This window comes from Mangifera indica, chromosome 6 (assembly GCF_011075055.1).
Source record: "Mangifera indica cultivar Alphonso chromosome 6, CATAS_Mindica_2.1, whole genome shotgun sequence".
In the NCBI taxonomy this organism is placed as follows: Eukaryota; Viridiplantae; Streptophyta; class Magnoliopsida; order Sapindales; family Anacardiaceae; genus Mangifera; species Mangifera indica.
In genome coordinates, this window is record NC_058142.1 from 1,780,650 (window position 1) to 1,803,530 (window position 22,881).

Below are 22,881 nucleotides of genomic sequence, written 5' to 3' on the forward strand. Positions count from 1 at the left end.
TGTGAAAAGGGGTCCACTTGACTAACATTTTATTTTCGATAATAAAATTATGTACATAATATTTGTATATAAATAATTATATATTATTATATAATTAAATATTATTTTATTTTAATTTTTAATTATCTAATTACATAATAATTTATTATTATTTATATATAAAATTATATATAAAATTTATGTACATAACACTATCCTATTTTCAAAATATGTGATGCTCACTCTTCAATGCATGACCTAATGTATTTAATGCTTTTCAACCTTCACAGCTCATTCCCAACTCACTTGGGCTTCTATGTCATTTTATCTTAAAATGACATAAGAGCAATATTATTTAAAGGCCAAGACTTATTCCCACCCAAGGTTTGGTACAATCACAAGAATTAAAAAACTTAAATACCAACCAAAGTTTAGTCCATTTTCACAAATCCAAAAGTTATCTATTAGAATTTAAGGTAAAATTGTTATTTTACTAGTAATATTAAAATAAATAAAATTATATCTCGTTTTTTTTCTTAATTTAAAAAATTAACAATTTTTCTTCAAGATTAAGTTTTGAAAAGTGACATTTCCCCTTTTAGGTTTTCAAATTTCTTCTACAATTTTCTGATGAACAACAATCTCTCTCTTTCGATGATGGCTCTCCCTCCAGTGCTTTCTTTCCATCTGAAACCCTCTCCCTCCTAATAAACTACAATTAAATATTGTCTGCTTTAAGACATAAACCCACTTTAAAATCAATTGTAACAACTCAGATAGAAGGTAAGGGTTAAACCAATTCCATCAAGGACGTGGACATTGGTGTAGGGATGTAGACTTGAAACAAAACAAGACAGAGGAGTTGAATTCCATTGTTCTAAAGTAGTGTTCAAATGAGGAAATGTGGCCAACAACTCAACACTAGAATTGCACAAGTGGGTTCCATTGTTGATACCTTATTGATTTGTCAATTTTATGCAAGGATCGATGTGAATTAATTATTATTTCTAAGCCTATAGAATTAGAATATGTTCCACAATATGTAAAGATCGTGTTTCTTTGGATCATGGCAAAAGAGTGGAATATATATAAAAAAATCAAGTTTTTTAGTTGTTTTTCTTACAAACACAATTGAAAAACAATAAAATCATGTGCACCTAATTTTAAGTATTTAATTGAAAACTCAAATAATATATTATCATATGATTAAATGTTTTTAAAAGAACGATAAAATAATATTTAATCACATGATAACACATCATATAAATATTTAATTGAACACTAAAAAACTAGGTGCACATAACAGTACTAGTTGAAAAATCTTTCTTAAGGTGATAAAAGGATGTTGCAATTTCATCAAAACTATTAATTGTGCCCACTGGTGTGCAAGTGATGGTCAAACCACAAATTGGATTAATTGGCAGGCACTTATATGATTACATCTCATTAAACCATAAGTTGATTAAATATTTTTGTTAAATAACGATTTTACCTCTAATAATAACTATAAAAATTAATATATTGATGAGTATTTAGATTTTTTTAAGTTAATAGGTGGAAATTTAGGAAAAGACTAATCTTTGGGTGGGAATAAGTCTTTTGGCCTATTTAAATTTTATCAAACATAGTAATTAATTATACTCAATAATTTTTTGAATAATTTATCTTCAACGTAGTCTTTCAATTTTGATAATAAAATACTATTCAAATCAAATACCCCCTTAAAGTCTATGATACTCTCGAAAGCCTCACCACGGCTGATCATCCTAGACTCATTCTATAATTACACTTCTAGTTGAATAACATTTTTTAACTAATCAAGATTGTTAATATTAAACTCTTTAATTAATTAGCTAATTACTCAGCAGAGCCTGCTATATATGAGGGGTACATAATGAACTCCTATCCATTATTGGAATTCCCTTTTCTTTTCCTTTAATTATAAGCCCTACCATAGCCTTTAACTGTTATAGTTAAGATTCTTTTGTCATCTGATAAGGAGTGATTTTTACATCGATGCTGGCCATTAATGATAATTAACACTGTTTAATGAGATATTATAGCAACGGTTATATACTTTGTCTATAAAATTAGCTTAGTATTAAGGGAGAATTTACCTTATTTAATAAATTAATTGACTCATCACCCACAATATTTAATTAATAAAAAAATGGTTATCTTGTAATTGAGATCTCCCTCTCATATATGGAAAACCAACATTTTTTACTTCAAATCTTCAGTCATAGAGTTCATATACATACATACATACATACATACATACATACATATATGATTAATAATCTAAGCAACCATATTGTGTGCTTCTTATGATATGACACATAATTGACATACTTGGTGCTTTGATAAAATAACAAAAAATTAAAAACAAAAAAAGCTTAAATTGAAAGTTAAGCACAAATAGGGGTGGACCAATGTGAGGTCCAAGAGGGTCAGCTGACCTCTTTGCGAGATGATACATAATTAATGTATTTGGTATTTTAATAAAGCAACAAAAAAATTATATCTAAAAGAAAACTTAAGTTGAAAGTTAATGACAAATAGGGGCGGCCACAGATCAAAATGGTTTAGTTTACCCCCCCTTGATTTAAATAATTTTTAGATATAATCCTTAAATTTTTATTTGACTTCCTATAATTTTTCAGGTAATTTTTCTTGATTTTAAAAAATTTCTGATATAATCCTTAAAATTTTATTATTTCTTCATTGACTCTTCTATATTTTATTTTTATTTAACTTTGACCCTCTTAAATTTTATTTCTAAGTCCGTCAGTAAGCACAAATACACCACTTGTTGAATATTGGATAGGCAAGCTATGAGCATCTATAAAAGTTTTTTTTTTATTTCTAATTGATTCATATTCATTTGAAGAAGCTTACGTAAGGTTGTGTTTAAAGAGTAGCCTCCTCACTACCATATTTTCATGCATCGAAAAGTTATACATAATCTAGAAAAATGGTTGCATGAAATCTTTTTGAGAGATTCATATGCATGGCCTTTCTCCAATATTATTTAAGCTCATTTGGAATGTGCAAAAATGGTTTCCTTTACACCATCTTCTTGCTCATATATATTCATGTGGATTCACATGTTTACCTTTGTTAAGTTCTACTTTTGTGACAACGACTATGGTTGCCGCCTCATGCTTTCTTCCTTAGTTTTCCTTCCTAATTCAACTCCCCCACCTACACAACATAACCTAATTAATAATTGATTTCTTTGTCACTCTGTGTATATGATTTAATTTGTTTTTAGAATCACCGTTCACCCAAAATATGAAGAATTAAACTATAAGTATAAACCAATTATACAAACTAAAGTGACAACTTGTGATTGAGTAATGTGATTATTTAGTTTTTCTTTTACTTCAAAATCATCTAATCAGATACTACCACACTAAATTATATGAATAAGTTTATACAATTTGTTTGTATATATACTATTACTCAAATATGAATAAAGAGAAGATTTCAATGTCTAGCAAGCCATCTTGTCACAATTGATTACCAATCCCAATGTCATTTCCATCTTGGTGTTTATCTTGTAGGGATGAACAATTTTTCTCATAGTTCACAATATAAATAAGATTTTATGTTAATACCTATATCCAGATGATGTGTCATTATATAATTGAGTAATTTTAAATTAAGAATAAATTAACATCAAATCGCATGATGAAACATTATCTACTTATCCTATTGAATAGTCAACACATTCGAATGGTTTGTTACATGCATACATATGTACATTTCTCTAATTATATTAAGCAACTCTAACTTAGGAATTCCATTTTAGTTTTGTGTATGTGTGACAAAATTACTGAATTAATCCCATAGCCGGCTCCAACATTTCAGTATGCATAATCCATATTTCCTAATTGGTCATCAATTTAGACATGATCACAGAGCTTGTGGATGAGAAAAAGCCGTCAAGATTGCTATACACTTTCTAGTTCATTGTCTCTTTCCTTTATTGTCATGGAGGAGATTGCATGTGTCCCAATTAAATCACGTGGAAAATATTTATTGCCAAATATCTCACATGGAACTAAACTGCAAAAATTAAAAATAACAAAGTAGTAGACTGCCTTGCACGTTTCCAAGTCCTCAAATTGGGCAAATTACTTTCCACAAAGTCTAATAAGAGCAACTGAAAAAACCCTCCTCGATTTATGCATGGAGGAGAGGATTTTATAATGTTTGGTGCTTTCTCTATCTAGTAATATAGGGTTTGCTCTTTCACTCTTTTGTTTAATCATACGTTTAAACTTTTTTCTTACTTGCTTTCCCCTCCCATTGTTATTATTATTAAGGTCCTTGCTAAATTAGGTGACGTTACTGGTCATCTAATACACATCTTTTAGATTTAAGTTTATATCTTGTCCATTAAAGACACATATAAAAGAAAATGGATTTTTATATTTGAATAAACAATAAAGCTATCTACACTCATATTTGAGTATTTAGTTGGGTATTCAAATAATATATAATTATGCGATTTTGAATTAAAAATAAAATAATACTCAATCACATTATGACACATCATCTGAATATCTAATTAGATATTCAAAACTAGATGTACATAACATTACTCTTTTTCAATATCTATCTAGGATTTAATTTCCCTATTTGTATAAAGCAATAATGTGACCCTAGGGATTAGCCTAAGTGGTGAAGGATAAAAGGTCATTTGCAAACATTCAAGGTTCAAATGACCCAAACGTGTTATACCACAATAAAATTTATCCCTAATTTACCTAATTCATGGTCAATCCATAGTTGCATACAAAGAGCAAGAGCAATGTTATCTATATCCGGATGATGTTATACATAATTAAATGTTATTTTTATTAGATATTCAAAACTGAGTAAATACAGTTTTATTATAATACAAAGGGCATCATTAAACTTAATTTTTTTTTTTAATTCTATCAAATTAGACCTTCTGATTCAAGGGCTTCTTTTTCTATTGCTCACAGATATTATAATTTTTCTTCATCCTTTTTTTTTGCCCCTTAAAAAATTATTTATTTGAGAAAGAAGGTGATACTCTTTGCAATTTGCAATTATTGTTAATTTGAATTTAGATTGTGTTTAATCAATAATATATATTCCTATCTCCATACACAACTTGTCTCAATCAAGGGCACACATCATCGATACGTCTTTCACAATTTGCAGTAGCATGTGAAATTATTATATTTTTTCAGTTTCTAGTTTCATGTAATTGCTTTCTTCACGGTTCATTTTTGCTTTAAACTCACCCTCTAAATAGTATCCTTTTTATTTCTTAATGGGTCCAATTAACACCGAAGTTATGTTATTATTGGAACTAGAAAAAAGAAAAAGAAAAAAAACAGAAATTAGAAAAGAGAAGAGAAGTTCTCAAAAGTGTAAAATTATTTTTATTTTTTTGTGGAAATATTCCCAATGATGGAGTCTTTTTTACATGCCAAATGGTGGGGAAATTTTTTTTTTTTTTGAAAAAAGAGACTTCACCTCCTCTTTAGAGAAAGGGTAAATTGCAAGAAAATGGATGGTGGAGTTGTTGTCGAGAAAGAATGGCAAAACCGAACAAACCCATATGAATTTCAAGGTTAAATGACAAATTTTGGTACACCCAAATTCAAAGTAACCCAAATGGTGGAATCGTCACCATCTTCAATGAGAAAGACAAAAGAAAATTGAACATATATTCGCTAAGCATAATGGTCTGTCACATGACTGCATTCAATTTGGAAATTGATATTAACATACTGCTGCAAAAATGCAATTATTTTTGTGGTCCAATAAATCTGCCTGATAATTCAATTTAGATGACAAGAAGCTGGTGGTTTCGAAATGATTTGTCACTTCCCAAGAAAAAGACACTCGACCAAACTCATTTCACATCATACGGATTCTGGATTCTATCATATATCTGAGTAATAGTTGAAAATCAAGCAGGCCCAAAATGTCATCAGGGAATTCTGCAAGACAGTGCCTTTTTAACCAGGTGAATTCCAACTTAGTCCAATCTGAACATGTACTAGTTTAAGTTTGGTTCAAATTCAAAACAGGTAGTTTAAAATTGAATTTGACTCCGTTCGAATTATCATAAAAGGAGAAGAAAAATCACTGAAAAAAAAATAAAGTTCCAGCCAAACTGAACATTGATCTGAGCATCAAATCCACCCCTACCTTTATTCATAAACTGACTTCATTAATTCACAGCACAGCATTTTATTTATGCCACCTGGGCCTTACTACTAGTGTACATTCAGTGCTTCAAATAATAACCGAAAGCTTAGACCAAGCAAAGAATGGAAACAATTTCATGAGGCAATAGCAAAATCTGAATTTCTTTTGAAGAAAAAACAACAGGAGTAGGCAGCTCATATTCCAGAAATTATGCATCTAAAGTTCTACTTCAATGGTGTTAAGCAGTGTAAAACATAACTACAGGATTGAGTGATAAGATTACAGGAAATCACAGCACAAAGCCACAAATTTAAGTCGTTGACTATTTTGATTCAAACAACCTGTTTTGCCGACTAATGATAAGTGCATTACAAGCTTTCACATTACAAGCAAAAAGGGAACAAGTCGTACATACATGGATTTCCAAAACAGAGATGAAATTTAAGATGGGGAATTATGCAAATAATGTACAGACCTATACATTTCACAATGAAACTATGTGCACCGAGAAATGAGTGTCAAATTGGGAATCAAGATGATATATTATTATATGATTTGCTGATTTTGAATTATAGATGAAATAATATCTAATCATATAATAACACATTATCTTAATACTCATTTGTCTATGCACATAGTATTGCTTAAATTTCTATAATTTTTAAAGTAATACATTGCGGATATATGATCCAAACCCCACAAAAATCGAAGGGGAAGCTAAAAATTTTGTATAGAATTTTCATTGGCTACATATGGAACAAAAGGTATACCACCACCCTGGTAAAACAATTTTTGTGCCACCCAATTGGAAAAGGTGAAAAAAAATTTGACAAACTCACAAACTAATTGAATATCAATCCCAATTCTTCATATGCTCCTTGTTGAACGAGATGAATTACTTCGGCTGCTAGGACCAGAATGATCTTTCTTCAAAAAAGCTTCCAAATTATAAAAGCATTTCATTGTTCCGACCTGTATTTGTGACAATTAAACAATAAAATTTTCTTAGTAATACAATAACAATAACCTAGTAGTACAATCCTATGAGATAAGGCTAATTAGAAAAACAATTTATTTAAAGAGTCCATCAGAACACCAAATGAGCTGTTGAAATAATTAATTATAATAGTAAAAGGTAAAAGAGGCATTGACCATCCAATGAGACAATCAGAACACTCTTAACAGCCCATAACAATAGTTGTACGTTAAGTTGGCAGTATTATTCATATATAGCCATTTTCTAGTTAGGACGTCCTGACATATTCAGCGTGAATTCATTGCATTGGACTAGAAAGAGATTTAACAGCCCAAATGCAATGGTGTATATGCACGGTCCTAATAAACTTATATTAGGACACCTTGACCAGAGAAATATTCATTGACACACACACAAGTGTGTGTGTATACATATAGATGTTGATCATCATTATAATATATTCTCGCATCTTGAAAATACTGGATTTTAGTAATGCTTGCTTTCTCCAATGGTTAAGGATTCAAGAAAAAGTGGTTCATATTAATGGTAAAGTATGCTATCAAGACTGATTAGAATACCCACTCTCGCACACACAAAGGGAAAGAGGGTGAGTGAGAATGAGAGAGAGACCTTCCAACGCCTCTTATGACCAATACTGTTATTAATGGACTTCAGTCTTGTTATTATTTGTCTGAATGTTGGTCGCTTAGCTGGCTTCTCATTCCAGCATTCCTCAATCAACCTGCAAGCAGAAGCATGATTAAAGGTCTAATTTATCCTTAAAACAGTTTAAACCTTGATAGAACCCAGTAGTTCAGTTTAGGTTTCTGAGAGAAACTGACTTTAACTGATAGTCCACAAATCATTTGTTGTATATGAAAGAACCTCTCAGAAGAAACCTCAAAGAATTTGCAATCAAGAAAAATTAAATAGCTAAGTAAATAGACAGGACAAAGATTTTTGTACAGCTGACATCACCATATTTGTCAAAAAGCTAGGGCGTCCAAGCATTGTCTGGAACATGTTTATCTTTAGGATAAGTTAGATATTGAACTCTATATAACTCATACATCCTGAATTATAAATTTACATTTATAATGCAATTTAGAGCTACAAATGCATTCATGTCTTACCCAAAAAAAAAAAAAAGAAAGCATTCATGAATTAGAAAAAAGGTAGAAAGTGGTTTCACATATATAGGTTTATGAGTCCACGATTTCCAGCAGAAGATAGGAAATACAAATTATGTCCTTGCTTTATGTTCTGTTCCTTCTTCCATTTGAAATGGTTTTCAAAGTCCTTGTGGATCTAAAAATAACTTTTTTTTTTACTTGAGAAGATCTAGGCTATTAATTTCAGCTGAATCTCTCATTGAAGATAAACCCTTGTAAGTGAAGTCTACTTCTACATTTTGCCCGAACTTCTTTCAAATAATGCAGAATAAGAGAGGAAACAGATTTTTTGCTAATTGTGTCTGACTCTTCACCACTCTAACTAGTTGGGTCAAAGTATTCATCTAAACTAAGAAATAAGGTTTTTGGATTGTTAAACTATCATCCAGAAAAAAAGTTCTCAACCAGCATTGAATATGTTTTGATTCAGAATCTTTTTTATGACACATAATATAAATAACAGAAATCAGATCTATAAAAACCAAAAAAACAGAAAAGATGCTCCCTATGAAGAGCTAAAACAATAAGCTAGAACATAGTCTTGCTATCTATCATAAAAGTATCAAGTAATACTTAGAATGTGCATCTAACAAATATGTAAAACTTACTCTTTAAGTCCATGTGCATAACGCTTTGCAGGAGCCTTAAAAGGTGGACGCTCTCTAGCAACATATGCTTTAGGTACTTCATCATCTTGCTTCATACAAAACGGTGGGTAACCTTCAATCATCTGATGTACAGCATAACAAAAACATGAATTATTAAGCCTGTCATTCTAAATGGAATCATAATGAGCAAAATGATAAGCCTTAAGGCTCAGAACCTTAAAACAGATGCTTCTATCTTCATCCAAAAGAAAACTATAAATAAATTAAAAATTGATGATAGGTAAAGGAACCTTTAAGTGGCTAAAAGTTTCCTCACAACCAGTAAACCTTTTTTAACTTCTAGCTCAGTACTGTACACATATAATGTAGAATGGAAAGAAAGAAATATTGAGTGAAATTAATTGATCAATTCAATTTGTTGGGGAAACATTATTAGAACTTAAAACAATTGAAAGATGATGTTAGCCTTAATTCCACAGACATTAATCTGCATATAAAGTAAAATGATATCTATCAAACAAAGAATCAACCCCTTCTGTATTGTCCCAGGTAAAGAAAATAAAATTTTACCTCCTGTAAAATTAGAGCAAATGAGAATACATCTACTTTGGTATCATACTCTTCATTTCTGAAAACCTCTGGAGCCACATAACGACCTGTTGATGACAAATAATACATTTCAATTACAATCTACAACCTACAATTTTAACTAAACTAAAAACTACAGATATCAACTTTACTGAATGAAGAGAAAGTAACTGCATATAATGGTACAAGGAAGAAATGACACTTTAGCAATTAATTTCAAATGAAATGAGCACAGAAAGATCATGAAAAGAATCAGCACTAACATGAAGCATCTTCACAAGTTAGAGGTCTATCTTCTTTGACTGTGAGCAACTTGCTAACTCCAAAGTCTGCAACTTTCAGATGTCCAGAATCATCCCGCAGTATATTTCTGGCAGCTTCCCAGTAACCAAAGAAAGGAGCTAACATCAGAAAACTGAGGCAGACAAACATTTTACCTAGGAGGACATTAACATGTTGAAAAAGAACTCACGAAGGCTCAAGATCACGGTGAATAATTGGTTCTGGTTTATTCTCATGCAAATAATTCATTCCCCTGAAAATTGGATATATATAACGATGTTTCAGCTATGCTCCAAAGAAAGAAATAATTTTGCACATAACTCCAGAACTTAAGCAATTACACAGAAACTAGTGATATTAAATAAAAGAATACATAATTTCAAGCCATAGTTCTTTTCTGCATATGTATCTTAAAGTGATGCTTTGCCACATTCCTTTCAGCACCATCTAAGATTTTATAAGATGGGTTTAAACTTATGTACTACAACTTCTTTCCGCCTTCAAATGATGAAGCAAAGATGAGATTATGAAGTTCTAAAATTTTTCCAAAATCATGAAGTTAGCAAATCTGTTCACCATTGAAAAATGAAACATTTTGGCAAGTTAGACTATATCTATCATATATAAGCTTGATTCATACATAAGACATTGGAGAGCATTCTTTTTCTGTCTAAATAGATTTGCAAGGCCTGATCTACTACCTTCAGAAAAGTGAAGTATTTGAAGCCCAACTCTTAAAGCTAGATCAATAAGAAAAAAATCCTTAAAATTTGCTTGACAGGAGGAACAAGAATTTTGTATACTAGTATCTCTTTCAATTGACAAAAAAAGTGTGTTTCCATAGTTCATTCTAAGAAACTATTAGACCTTGCTTTTGGTAATGCATAACCTTAGTCTTTATACAAAATTGTAAGTAGAAGGCATGTCCAAAAGTCAAGAGTAAAGTTAACTGCAAAAATAAAGTAACAACCTTGCAATATCAAGGGCAAATCTCACAGCTGTCGACTGTTTCAGTGCTCCTTTCCTTTTCAGGAATGCACGGAGATCTCCCTGCAACATGAAAAAAGAAAGATTTGAAAACAAAGAAGCTTCAAGATAAGCAGTGAGACAAACTTTTTATTAAGTACTTTAATTGTAATTTTCCTTTTTATACAATGGGGTTAAATCCAGTGGCAAAAGAAGTAAAGATGCAGCACAGAAATTCTACAGAAATAAATTGGTCATTGTTTCTCAGGCATGTGAAATGTTACATTCTTAAGTTTTCAAGCAGAACAGATGACTTGAAAATATCGCTTTCAACATGAACAATCACTAAAATTTGTAAAGAAGCAGGAAAGCCCAATAATGAAAAAGTTAACGTGAAGACACATAAAATATTCAGAAAAGGAAAAGGCAATTATTTCATAGATTCAGTGATAGCTTTACCACATGCTAATGAATGGAAAGTTCAGGAAAGACCTTAGGTAAATATTCTGTCACAATCATCATTGGACTACTTTGTGTTACAGCACCCAGAAATTGGACCACATTTGGATGTCGAATCTTTTGAAGCAATGCAAGCTCATCCCTGAACGCTCTCCTGTGACAAATCAACTGTTTTGAGAAAATGGAGTTATAAATCAAAAAAGAAACTTTCTTTATGTATAACCTACACTTTATCTTCATCACTAATCACATCCTCTGCAAGCTTTTTTACAGCAACTTGAATACCACGCCATGATGCTATACGGAAGGTCCCCTGCAACATATTTCACAATAACACTTCTTACACACTCCTAGCTGCATATTCTTATGTAATTTAAAGCTCTTACAATTTCATGAATAAAAATGCCAGGATTGTAGCATTCCAGAAGTTAGCCAGAGAATAAGCTATCTTACAATAATTTTTAGCAAGCCTTCTAGATTTACTACCACATTTTCCTTTTTCACAGGAATTACTTTATCAATTAAAAAAAGTTTCCCTAAAATTTGATAGCATTATTTAGCAACCCATGATTCATAGCAAAACAGTTTTGAAAGAAATAATATCTCCTATAACGGCTTAGCATCAGAAGCAAGCAAATAATAAGTTCCAAAAAGCCTATATAAAGGGGAACATATTTTACCTTAGTAATATCGACGCTGTTGGTAAAATCAAGTTCAAGTGCATCAATTTCATACTCCGGAACTTCACGGGCGTGTTTGACATGCATTGGAGCCATCTACACACATTAATTAAAAGATAATACTAAAACAGAGTATAAAAACTATGGTCATAACGAATTTAAATTATTAAATCAACCTTGAATGAAAACATACCAGAGGTTTTGCTCCATGTTTCTCCAAGAGTTTAATCACATCATGATTTTTATAATATATAGCATCTGCAAGGGGCTGTTTAACCAACATTAGGTGAATCGGTAACGTTACCGGAGCTGTACCGCAGTAAAGTTTCATTATGATTTTTCACTCACCGTGCTTCCCCAACGATCTTTGGGGTCCACGTCAGCGCCACGTTGGAGCAACAATTCCACAACCTCCGTGAACCCCTGGCAAGCCGCCACATGGAGAGCTGTACGGTCATCGATATCACGAAAATTTACATCGATGCCCGAATCCAAGAGCTCGTTAATGCCTTCCAAGTCACGCTCATTGGTCAGGTACATCAACCTCACCTCCGGCTTGATGTCCTCGCTGTCTTCTTCGCTGTCTACCAGCTCCGCCTCCTTCCGCTGCCGATCCGGAGCTAACGACGATTGCTTTAGCAGCTTCCTCACTGGCGCCTTCGTCTCCATTAAGTCGAACAAAATTAAGCAAATATTATTTCTAAAAACCCTAAACTCTAATCAAGATCGAGTTGAAAGAGAGAATTATGTTCAGCAATTTTAGTAACGTCTATAGTATGCGTTTTGAAGTTTCAGAGTAATGATATATATAAAGGTGGGTAAGGTTGACGACGTAAGAAGAGGGTAAGATGCGTTAAGAGAATATTTTTCATTACGGCGTGCGCGTATCCTGTGCAATGTAAGAAGTTGTTGACTAACCTACACGACAGTGCTTACGACGCACGGGATCTGAACGTACACTAATGAGCATTACGGCGACAGATACGGCGTCGTTTAATGAGTTAATCTCGTGATTGGTAGTTGTTAACGATCAAGGGGTCGTTTCTAGCCGGTTAACCCTTAACTTCTGAGAATTTAACATTTTGATTGGTTGAATAATTGAAAAGAGACATGGGTACTCACTTTGATAAATAATTTTGTATTTATCTTAATTTAAAACTATTTAATTATATAATAATACATATAAATATATATATTTATATATAAAAATAAATATATATAATTTTATTGTTTAATATAAAATTAAGGTGAATTTATTCTTATTTTGAGTAATTATATGATAAATAATATGTTTATATTATTAGTTCTTATTTGATCCATTATGTCATTTGAAAACTCAATCATCTGACTACTGATAATTTTATCCTTATTTGATGGCAGCTCAAATTTTCTTGACTTTGTAGCGAAGTTAAAGATTGGGTAGATGTAATTCACTGTTCAAGAATCTGCACAGAAGATTACTTTTCTACGTTCATGAGATAAAAAAGTGGATAAGATTTTGAACTTTGACTAGTCTTTACAATGATGAGGCTCCAGCCAGCCATTGTGCACCTTTCTGGGAAATGAACAGGCGTTGACTATTGATTATTATTGAGAACGCGTGGCCCTGATCCTCCAGAAGAAGATGTCCATCCCAAGCTGCAATTTCTCCAATGTGTAAACCAACTGCCAATGGCCAGGCAAGGTCAAACCCCTCAAATCATTGCATCTAGATGCACCTGTCCCTGTCCACATCTATTCCTCCGTCTGTTCTTATCAGCATTGCAGCCTCTACTCTCTGTTATATTGCTTTTAATATACAAGTCCAATGAACTTAGGTGAGACCTTGACCTTGTATATTTTGTCATTGGTGGGAAAATTATCACCTTCAATGATACCAGGGCTGTAATTCAACGTACCAATTTTCTTCATTTTTGTCTTGCATTTGATTAAAAATGGTAATTTCGACCGAACTTTAAGGATTTTGGTCCTTTCAAACTCAATAAAGAGAAGATTTTTGATAAAAATAAGAAAGAGGACGGAGACATGGATAAAAAAATCTTTATAATGAGGGATGGGTTGTGGACGATGATACATATGTTCCCTTCCCTTCTCACCTCTTTCCCTTTCCGTTTTCATCTCTGTTTTTTTATATTAATATATTTTCCTAAAATATTAACATATCTTTATAATTTTAGATTAATTATATTTTTTAAATTTATTTAAGTTTTTGTTATACATATTAAAGTGATTAATATATTATATTTGTGATATTTGAAATAATGAGTTGGTTTTAATTTTATTTAATTTTGTTATTTAATATATTTATATTGTGTTTAAAGAGTATAAAGAAAAGATTTTTCCTTGTAAGTACAAAGAGAGAATTTTTTCTTGCGGATACGGGAAAGAGATAAGGAGGAGATTTTTCATCGGGGAGGAGACGGAGATTCATTTGCATCCCCATAACGAGGATTGAGATCCCCTCTCCACCCCTCTCTGTTGTCATCCCTACATTTGACTGCACAAAGTTTCCTAGATATTTCAACACCACATAAAGTCATTATTAGCTAGTGAAACTTATAGATTGATATATGTATCGTTAGCTGCATTTACACGACAAGTTGAAGACCACTAAATGGTAGGTCAAGAAGGTACTGGATATTGTGTCAAATAATTTGAGTGATAAAAATAAGATAGTCAAGTAAGAAGACATAAATTCAAAACATATTGAAGATATATTAAAATTAAACTTTTGAATAAGTCATATCATTTAACAGTCTTCACCTTGCAAAAATTTGTCTCAATAGAAGGTCCGTTTAACATTGAAAAACATACACTTCTACATGAAGCTCAAACTCTTTACTATTTAGCAAACAATAACTTAACTTCAAACAATGTTTGAACTTATCTGATGATAACACCTTTGTCAACATATCAACCATATTATTGTTGATTTATACCTTCATCAACAAAACGAAGAAACCAACTCTCTAACTTCATGGCACCTCACAGCACTGTGCTTAGTTCTCCTATGGTATATGATTCTTTGATATGACATCAACTCTTTGAACCATATCGCTTCTAAGGTTACCACAAGTTTTATTGTAATTCTATTTTTGTCAGTCTGAACATATATTGTGTTTTGACCATGAGTATACCAACAGTCAACGGATTTGTTGATGGCCAAGCCAAAAACCTGAATGTTAAATCCACAAATTATGCATATGAACAGACATAGAAACGCCCATGTTCACATCTTTACTAAAAATTTGGTTATTCTTCTTTCGTGCTTACGAGAATTAGAGTTTCTTTATCTTGCTCCAACCAATTAACTTATATCGTATGCATTTTGTGGGATCATTCTACATTATCAAAATTACAGATTATAAGCTGGTGACACTTATTTTAAGGATATATATGCATGCATTAGACAAGAAATAACCAGAAAACTAAACATAAGCTGCATATAATAAAGGCAGCAGACACCATGGAGTGTTCTATTTATAAACTGTACGCAACAAGTTGAAGTAGATTATCGTACGGTGGATCTTGCTGCAAATTATTCAATAAAGGATTAAAAGAAAAGTTAATTGGGGCTGAGATTGTACTCAGCAATCTTCTCCCAAGATGTGAGAGTGTTATCCGAAGTGGGTGTTTTCCACAGCTGAAGGCGAGTAACCGGGAAGCTTAGTTGCCCAATGCTCTCATCAAGAGAGTAAGCTCTTTCTTGAGCCTTTTTCTTCTCTTCATCTGTCAGGTCCCCATAAAGCAGGCTTATATGTGGCATATAAGCTGCAAAGATTATGCAAGGCTTCATTGTTAAACCACAATTACTCATCACAGAAGAACCATGTATTAGAGTCTCACAAATTTAAAATTGAAAGGTAACCAAAAGAAGCAAAAAATGCAGTTAAATGATATCAGCAAGTACCATGAACCCAAGAGGCAGTTAACATTTTATATATGCCACGTCAAGCAATAAAAGAGTTCATCTTTAAGGTACATGAGTCATGAGCTGATGGGCAAGAGCAAAGAGGTTAACTAGTAACCTTAAAACTTCAACATTTATGCATCATCTCTCCCTCAATCATGAACTACAAAAACCTTGTGGTAAACAACTTATACAAGTAGAAGAAGAAGAAGAAGAGGATTCAGCTAGGCAGCCCCATTTCAGATTCTTAATTTATATAGATACCTACTGTGAGCAAGATCAGGAATCATAACTACAGATAAAAAGGTCCTTTTCAGAGAAATTACTCTGTTACAGGGAGCACAATCACTCAATGCCATCAGAAATAACATGTTTAGCTTATTCACAACATCATTTTGGTTAACAAATTATATGTCTTTCATATATGTTAGAAATTTTTACAACTAGCCATTAATGTTACCGGCTCGTACAAAGGCTGTCCCCAGCATTTTTGCACTATTTCTTAACCAGACGACTTGTCTACTTTCCCAAACAAATCCTCAACTTCCACAATACATTTTTTTTTTCCCTTCTTTTAGCATTTGTACAAAGTTTTGTGTAGAATGACAATTTAGACGTTTCTTTCATCAAATGGGCAAAAGAAAAGGCTTTAAACAGATGCAAAAGTGTAAACAACTTACGTGTTGCCGATTTGAACCCAAAAATGCTACAGGACTTTGCACTAGCTTCCACCACCTGAAAACAAAATCCCATTTATAGATTATAGATTACTCAATTAAGGTAAGAACAAATGCCACCCAGAAACGAATGAAAGCCTAATTCACCTCAGTTGTTGGATGAATCAGCAAATAAACACACTGGTAAAAGAAAGTCCCAGTAGCCACACTATCCACACTACAATTATAAGCCTTGAGCCCATCACACGCAGCTTTGAACTTGGCCAACGCATCAACCTGCGTCAAACTGACCAACCCAACGACAGTCATATGCGGCTCGAACTGGGGCCCGCCGAACTCTGATCGTAGACCCTCCATCAACTTCTTGATTCTCGGTATCACATCTTCCGGTGGAACTGCCCACACCGAATAATCATTCTTTTGAGCACCGTCTGTTGTGACTGTAGTTGCGGGAACATCCATGGTTATCAAGAAAACAAGAAGAGAGAAGCCGACGACGCCAAGGAATGCTAGGAATCTAATGAAGAACAGATCTCTGAACATTCATGAGACTGTAAAAACAGACTAATTGAAATGAACCCATTTTTATTCCGTTTAAATAATTCAAAAAGAAAATTAAAAAACGAATTTTGATGGAGTTGCTGAGGAGGCGTAAGCTTTTTCTTGGCTTTTAAAAATGGCAAGGGGGACCGTGAGGACGATGGCACATGGAAGAGGCATCTGGAATTTGTTGAAGACGTCTGAGGAAATTTAATCCAGTGTTAGAGAAATGTACTGTGTTTAACGTGTGGACATGATCTTGACCGTCAACTGGAAGATCTAGTGAGAGATTACATGATTTGGTGATGTCAATCACAATAAAATTTCAATTGAATTAGGATCCCCTCACATAACTTAGGGATCAAATTTGAATAAAAATAGAATATTAAACATCAACAAAGAAATAATATAATTTAAAAGGATTAAATCATAAATTTGCCATTTGTAGTCTATGTTTACAAAATATTACTGGTTCTGAAACGATAAATTAACAAGAAAGATTCAAGAACACAAATGAAGCAAAAGGGAGTCCATTTGAACACATTGATCTACATGATATAATTTATTTATTAGCGACATTCATAAAGCACACCATCGTGTTCATACTTATGGGTAGGGAGCCGTCGTTTTCATCTGAGTTTTCTCAATATCGATGGCAAACCCCTTGCCATGCAGCTTCCAGTAGTCAGCCTGCGGGTTGGTCCGCTCTGGCTCTTCAATATCCACCCTTGTAGTCTTTATTGCTTCGGTTGATATGTTGTATTTGCCGTCCCTTATCTGCACCAGCTCTGGCTTCACCGTCCCCATCTTCACTCCTTGCGGAGACATCATCAGCGCTGGCGCTCCCAGTGGCAGCCCATCGCCTTCATTTTTACATTTTTGCGGTTAACTTCATACCTCAAGTGTGAAAAAACGCATGCATTTAGATGTGTAATATTGATTTGATTAATTACCTCTATCCACCTGCCATGTGCACCAAAACTTGCCATAAGTTTTGGTCAGATTTTCCAGCTCTGGTTTCATTATCATTTCTGGGACTCGAGGATTAACCCAGAGGCCTGATTTGATCTATATCATTCGATAATTCCATAATTAGTCACTGTTTACATTGAAATTCAAGGAAATACAAGTTTTTATATGTAATATGATGAAAACCTCGTAAGCATGAGAGTGCCAAAGCTTCTGCTCTTCTTTTGGCAAACCTTCAAAGATCTTATGTGAAACTATGTATTCCACTCCTGTACAAAATGCAAAAATCTCTAGCACAGCTGACATTCAAGAACTATACGTAAAAAAGGAATTATTTTGTAAAATTTAGTTACCAATGAGTCGGCCGGTGGAATCATCGCCGTCATAAACGGCGCACTGGAGGAAGTCCTGGCTGAGTCTGGTGACATAGTGGTGAGTCTCAATCTGGCGAGATAAATCGTGGCTATACATAGCAAAGGTGCACACATGTTGGTTCATCTGCTTTATGGGCTTCAAAGACTGCATCATCTGAGCGCCTTTGTCAAGCAAGTGCTGATGTACCGTCATCGGCGCACCCGGTGGCTGTTTATCTCCGTAGGGAGGTGTTGGTTCCGGAGATTTGTCACTGGAAGCCATTGAAACCGCACAGCTTAAGTGTTTGCGAATTTGCGTTTTGATGGGTTAGTTCTGTTGAGCGGGTGGCGTGCTGAAGTTGTTTATAGAGAGAGACAAGAAACGTGGTGGCTTAAAGAGAGAGCACGTGGACATGCAGGGGGATTGAGGTGGTCGAGGATTGCGAGGTCAGTGGACAAATGGAGTACACTTGGAGATGTTCGCCATTTTTGTAGGAACAAAGAGTGGCTTCTTCAAGTGATAGAAAAAGTTTACATTATTTTTTAACAACCAAATTACTTAATTATGAGAAACAGTTACATAAATTGCAGAGTAATATTACACTTTCTGAACCATGAACAAATTTATATGAAAGAAACAAACACAATGGATTAAACTGCAGCACTTCGTCTCTCATTGTTCCAAGTGGGGACTGCTGATTTGGGGTCTGTACTTGTATCTTCTAGCAACAAACAGGTAAACCAAGAAATTTATGAAGCTCAATATGGAGAGCAGCCAGTAGAAGAGGTTCAAATGGTTCCTGTTAAGGTTGTTGCCCGCTAGCCACCCTCCACTTCTAGTAATATCCTTGGTTGCACCATTCACTATGTTAATCAAAATGGTGCTGAAGTAGTAGCCAAGTGCCATGGAAGTCCAAAGAAAGCACGTAGAGATTGATTTAAGTGCAGTGGGTGCCTCTGAATAGAAAAACTCTAGGAGTCCTACGTATGTGAACATGTCAGCAATTCCAAATATGAAGTACTGAATTGATAGCCAAAATACGCTTATAGGCAATGGCTGCAGCACAGGGATGGCATCAAGCATATCGTGGTCTTGTGCCACGCTTTTGCGCTTCACTTCTATTATTGCGGCCATGGCCATGGACACACAGGAAAGAACAAGGCCAACGCCTACTCGTTGCAAACGTGTTATGCCTGTTGGGTGGCCTGTGATTTTCCTTGCAAAGGGCACAACTATCCGATCATATACAGGTATTATAATGATCAAGAATACAACTGGGATGATGAGCAGTGAAGCTGGTGGCATGTTGAAAGATTTAGTGATGCTTGTGTCCATTGTGGAGCCTTGTTGGATGGAGAAAGTTTGAAGTTGAGCTAGACAGAGCGTCATAATAATGGTGCAACAAAATATTGGAACCATACTTAGTAGGATTTTTGCATTTTCTACTTGTGTTACCCTGCAAAGTTTCCATGGATTTGGAGCTTCTGTATTTCCTTCAGGTTCTGTCTGGATTGCTGCTCTGTCCAGGCACCTGAACATTTATGCAGCAGAAGAAAATTACACTTGTATTATTCTGTTTTAGGTGAGACATTATCAACACTTTTTAACCAAGAAAATTGACCTGAAAATATCTCTATGAGGTAGAAATTCTGTTTCTACGGCAGCTTCTTTGTCCTTAAGCTCATAAAGCTCTATAGGATCTTCAGGAAGTTGAAGATTCCTATTACGGAAGGCTGCAACATATACCTGAATTCAATAAAAGAACAAATAAATCATTCTTAAACAAGCATGCGTCCATAAAACTGATATACGGCTGGAAGCTCTTTTTATACACAATCAAATCTGAATTCTGTGTAGTCTATGACATGATTATGAATTCAAACCTGCACAATTTCGATGATGGCACTAGTCCCTTGAGCAATTTGGATTCGGTATAATGGCAATCCAGCTCCAAAAATGATCACAGACAGTAATATAGCTATAGTACAGAGACCAAATCCCCCATCCCATCCTTTGTTGTCTTGGATCCACACAATGAGAGTTGAACTAACTGCACCACCAAGGCATAGGGCTAGCAAGAGGCCATTGAAGAAGCTGGACATATTCCTAGCCTCTTGTGGGTCTTTCTCATCAAATTGATCAGCACCGTGAGAGGGCAGTGCAGCTTTGATTCCTGCTGTCCCAGCAGCTATCAAGTAGATTGCAACAAAGAGAAGTGCAGCTTTACCACCTTCAATTTTCTCGCAATGAGACGTTGGATCGAAGACATTGCAAGGAGGTGGCCTAAGATTGGGGTAATGCGCCTGTATTGTTAGTAATGCCAGTCCCTACATAAACAACATACGGAAGAAAAAAAAGTTGATTTGCCAATGAAGTCCTCGGCTTCAGAAAGGAAAACGAAATCCCGTGAACATCTTTTTAATGGTGTCAAAATGTTCTATCTAAGTGTTAGTCATTTTGAGGATTGAATTTTTACAGTTATTTATACGCTTACCAGAAACTCAACACTTCCTGAAATTAGCACAGCTTTATATCTTCCGATGTAAGTGTCTGCAAGGAAAGCCACCAGAATGGAGAGGATGTAACTAGAGCCCATAAAGTTTGTCACTTGGTTAGCTGCATCAGCTAGTTCCATATGCAAAATCCCATTGAAATATGTCACAAAGTTCACAGCCAGTGCAAAAGTTGCCATTTGTTCGAAACCAAACGAAGCTGCAATCCGAACGCAACCCAAAATTAGAAAATAAAAAAAATTGTTGATGGAATACAGAACATATTCTATAGAAGAAGACCTGATTTATGCAATAATTCTTGGACAGAACTATGCATTAATATCTTTAGAATATTGGGTAGAGTTATGCACCTAGTATGAGCAAAGAAGTCTTTTTTCCCCCATGGTTAGACTTAACAGCTTGTCTTCCTTTCCAGTCCACTTTTCCTTCAATATGCTCAGGTGTCTCCTGCAAGGAATAAGAAATTCTTTTGGAATAAATTTGGAAAATTGAAGACAGAGACAAACATAAATTGAGAATCAGAAGGTACCATAGCTCCTGGCTAGTTTCCTCAGGTGCCTGTGCAGAAGTGTAACAATATGTTCACGTTGTTTCAAGCTGAGGCAAAGCACTGTATATATAATGGTTCAAATACTAAATATGAAAACATATTATGCATGACCACTTCTCAGGATTTAAAAATTACAATGCCCTTTGCATGAAGGTGGCTTCATCTGTGGGTCATGAAGGTGGCTTCATCTAGGTGAATCTTGCCGACTTTGAGAAAGAGATTCTCATGGAACTGTCAACTAATGACTGGTCAACAGGATACAGACAGATTTTGTGCCATTTGGGTGATATCTACAAGGGGTAACTGAAATTCTTTTACGAAGTGCTTCTATGAAAATCTGTCATTTGAATATAGCTATTTCAAAGAAGCTAAATTACAAGCAGAAAAAATTTGTACTTGTTGAATGTGTCTTAAAACAGTCAAAAGGGGTGCAAAAGTCCTTTGAGTGCTTGTGGTTGTTTAGGAATTATGTGAGTCAAGCAGGGGCAATATGGTCATTGCTAGAGTTTTTTAACCTAGCTATAAAGCCTTTGCTTTTCTTCTCTTTTTGTAGAGAGTCAATGGAAAACCTAAGAAGAATTTCTCTTGATTTTTCTCTTGAGTCTGGTGCTATTAACTTCCATGGTGGTCCTTGGGTTGTCGTTGGCTAAGTTCGGTCAGTCAAGTTTAGTCATCCTGTGAGAATATTTTGACTGTTTTTGTTAAGTGTATTCTTGGGTTAGGTTAATATTGCATTAATCTTGTAGTCTTAGATATTCTATTGTATTTTGGTTATATTTGAACTTTAATATAGTGGATTGACTAAAGGAATATATCTACGTTAGATGTAGGATTTTATTTACGAAATCCGAATAAAATAAAACTTGTGTATTTTGTTTCTTTTATTCAATATCTTAGTATTGTTTACAAAATCAATAACATTCTTATACGAAAATTATAACAGTATTGTAATACAAAAGCCTCCCAAGACTTTAACCTCTTGGAGAAAAATATTCCCTTTTTGGCAAGTCATCTCAGCTGCTAGTGTTTAACAGATAAGCTTAATGCTGCACATAAGAAATATCTTAAACACACAATGATGAAAGGTACCCAACCATTTGTTTCACCAAATGTCTCTATTCAAGCAGCCAAAGAAAAGGCCATTTATGTTACAGCAGAAAATAATGCAAGTTGACGTAGAAAGATTTAGATGTGATCCTCCATTGAGTGATTAAAAATTAGTGAATAGATGCCATTTATCACTGGATTGGTCAGAGGTGGGGCAACAAAATTTTCCAAACTGTTCAGTTGCTTTCTGTACAGCGTGAAACTGACCATGTATGTCTTTAAAGGAGGTTCTGCAACTTGGTTGCCGGCTGAAATGCTGCTGCTTCCATGTCAATATTGTTTTCATCACTAGCATTAACCACAATGATGGTTTTTCAATGTAATTTAGTTGAAGTTTCCCTACGAAAAACAAT

At 34.0% G+C, this 22,881-nt stretch overlaps 4 protein-coding genes across 6 annotated transcripts; all 4 read right to left on the reverse strand.

The window, feature by feature from the left end:
• Window positions 1-6,862: 6,862 nt before the first annotated feature.
• On the reverse strand, window positions 6,863-12,969 carry LOC123219309 (integrin-linked protein kinase 1). Of its 2 annotated transcripts, XM_044641191.1 has the most exons (12): window positions 12,257-12,967; window positions 12,102-12,176; window positions 11,909-12,004; window positions 11,456-11,541; window positions 11,262-11,382; window positions 10,774-10,853; window positions 9,994-10,056; window positions 9,785-9,891; window positions 9,504-9,589; window positions 8,934-9,055; window positions 7,784-7,895; window positions 6,863-7,149 (listed from the first exon to the last, which is right to left on the reverse strand). In XM_044641191.1, the coding sequence occupies exons 1-12, from the start codon at window positions 12,575-12,577 to the stop codon at window positions 7,045-7,047; spliced, it is 1,374 nt and encodes a 457-aa protein (XP_044497126.1). In that variant the 5' UTR covers window positions 12,578-12,967; the 3' UTR covers window positions 6,863-7,044. The 2 variants fall into 2 exon arrangements, with proteins under 2 accessions (XP_044497126.1, XP_044497127.1); XM_044641192.1 differs by lacking the exon at window positions 9,994-10,056 and having other exon boundaries at window positions 12,257-12,969.
• Window positions 12,970-15,325: 2,356 nt separating this feature from the next.
• LOC123217981 (cyclic phosphodiesterase-like) lies at window positions 15,326-17,224 on the reverse strand. Of its 2 annotated transcripts, XM_044639099.1 has the most exons (4): window positions 17,012-17,224; window positions 16,643-16,974; window positions 16,499-16,553; window positions 15,326-15,679 (listed from the first exon to the last, which is right to left on the reverse strand). In XM_044639099.1, exons 2-4 carry the CDS (start codon window positions 16,955-16,957, stop codon window positions 15,474-15,476), a joined length of 576 nt encoding a protein of 191 aa, XP_044495034.1. In that variant the 5' UTR covers window positions 16,958-16,974; window positions 17,012-17,224; the 3' UTR covers window positions 15,326-15,473. The 2 variants fall into 2 exon arrangements, with proteins under 2 accessions (XP_044495034.1, XP_044495033.1); XM_044639098.1 differs by having other exon boundaries at window positions 16,643-17,224.
• A 203-nt stretch (window positions 17,225-17,427) lies between these two features.
• Window positions 17,428-18,871, reverse strand: LOC123217980 (oil body-associated protein 2A-like). The gene is made up of 4 exons (XM_044639097.1): window positions 18,358-18,871; window positions 18,191-18,273; window positions 17,989-18,103; window positions 17,428-17,898 (listed from the first exon to the last, which is right to left on the reverse strand). The coding sequence occupies exons 1-4, from the start codon at window positions 18,638-18,640 to the stop codon at window positions 17,642-17,644; spliced, it is 738 nt and encodes a 245-aa protein (XP_044495032.1). The 5' UTR covers window positions 18,641-18,871; the 3' UTR covers window positions 17,428-17,641.
• A 127-nt stretch (window positions 18,872-18,998) lies between these two features.
• Window positions 18,999-21,403, reverse strand: LOC123218866 (protein NRT1/ PTR FAMILY 4.5-like). Its single transcript, XM_044640521.1, has 6 exons — window positions 21,374-21,403; window positions 21,222-21,318; window positions 20,853-21,070; window positions 20,242-20,685; window positions 19,980-20,104; window positions 18,999-19,889 (listed from the first exon to the last, which is right to left on the reverse strand). The coding sequence occupies exons 1-6, from the start codon at window positions 21,401-21,403 to the stop codon at window positions 19,031-19,033; spliced, it is 1,773 nt and encodes a 590-aa protein (XP_044496456.1). The 3' UTR covers window positions 18,999-19,030.
• Window positions 21,404-22,881: the final 1,478 nt, after the last annotated feature.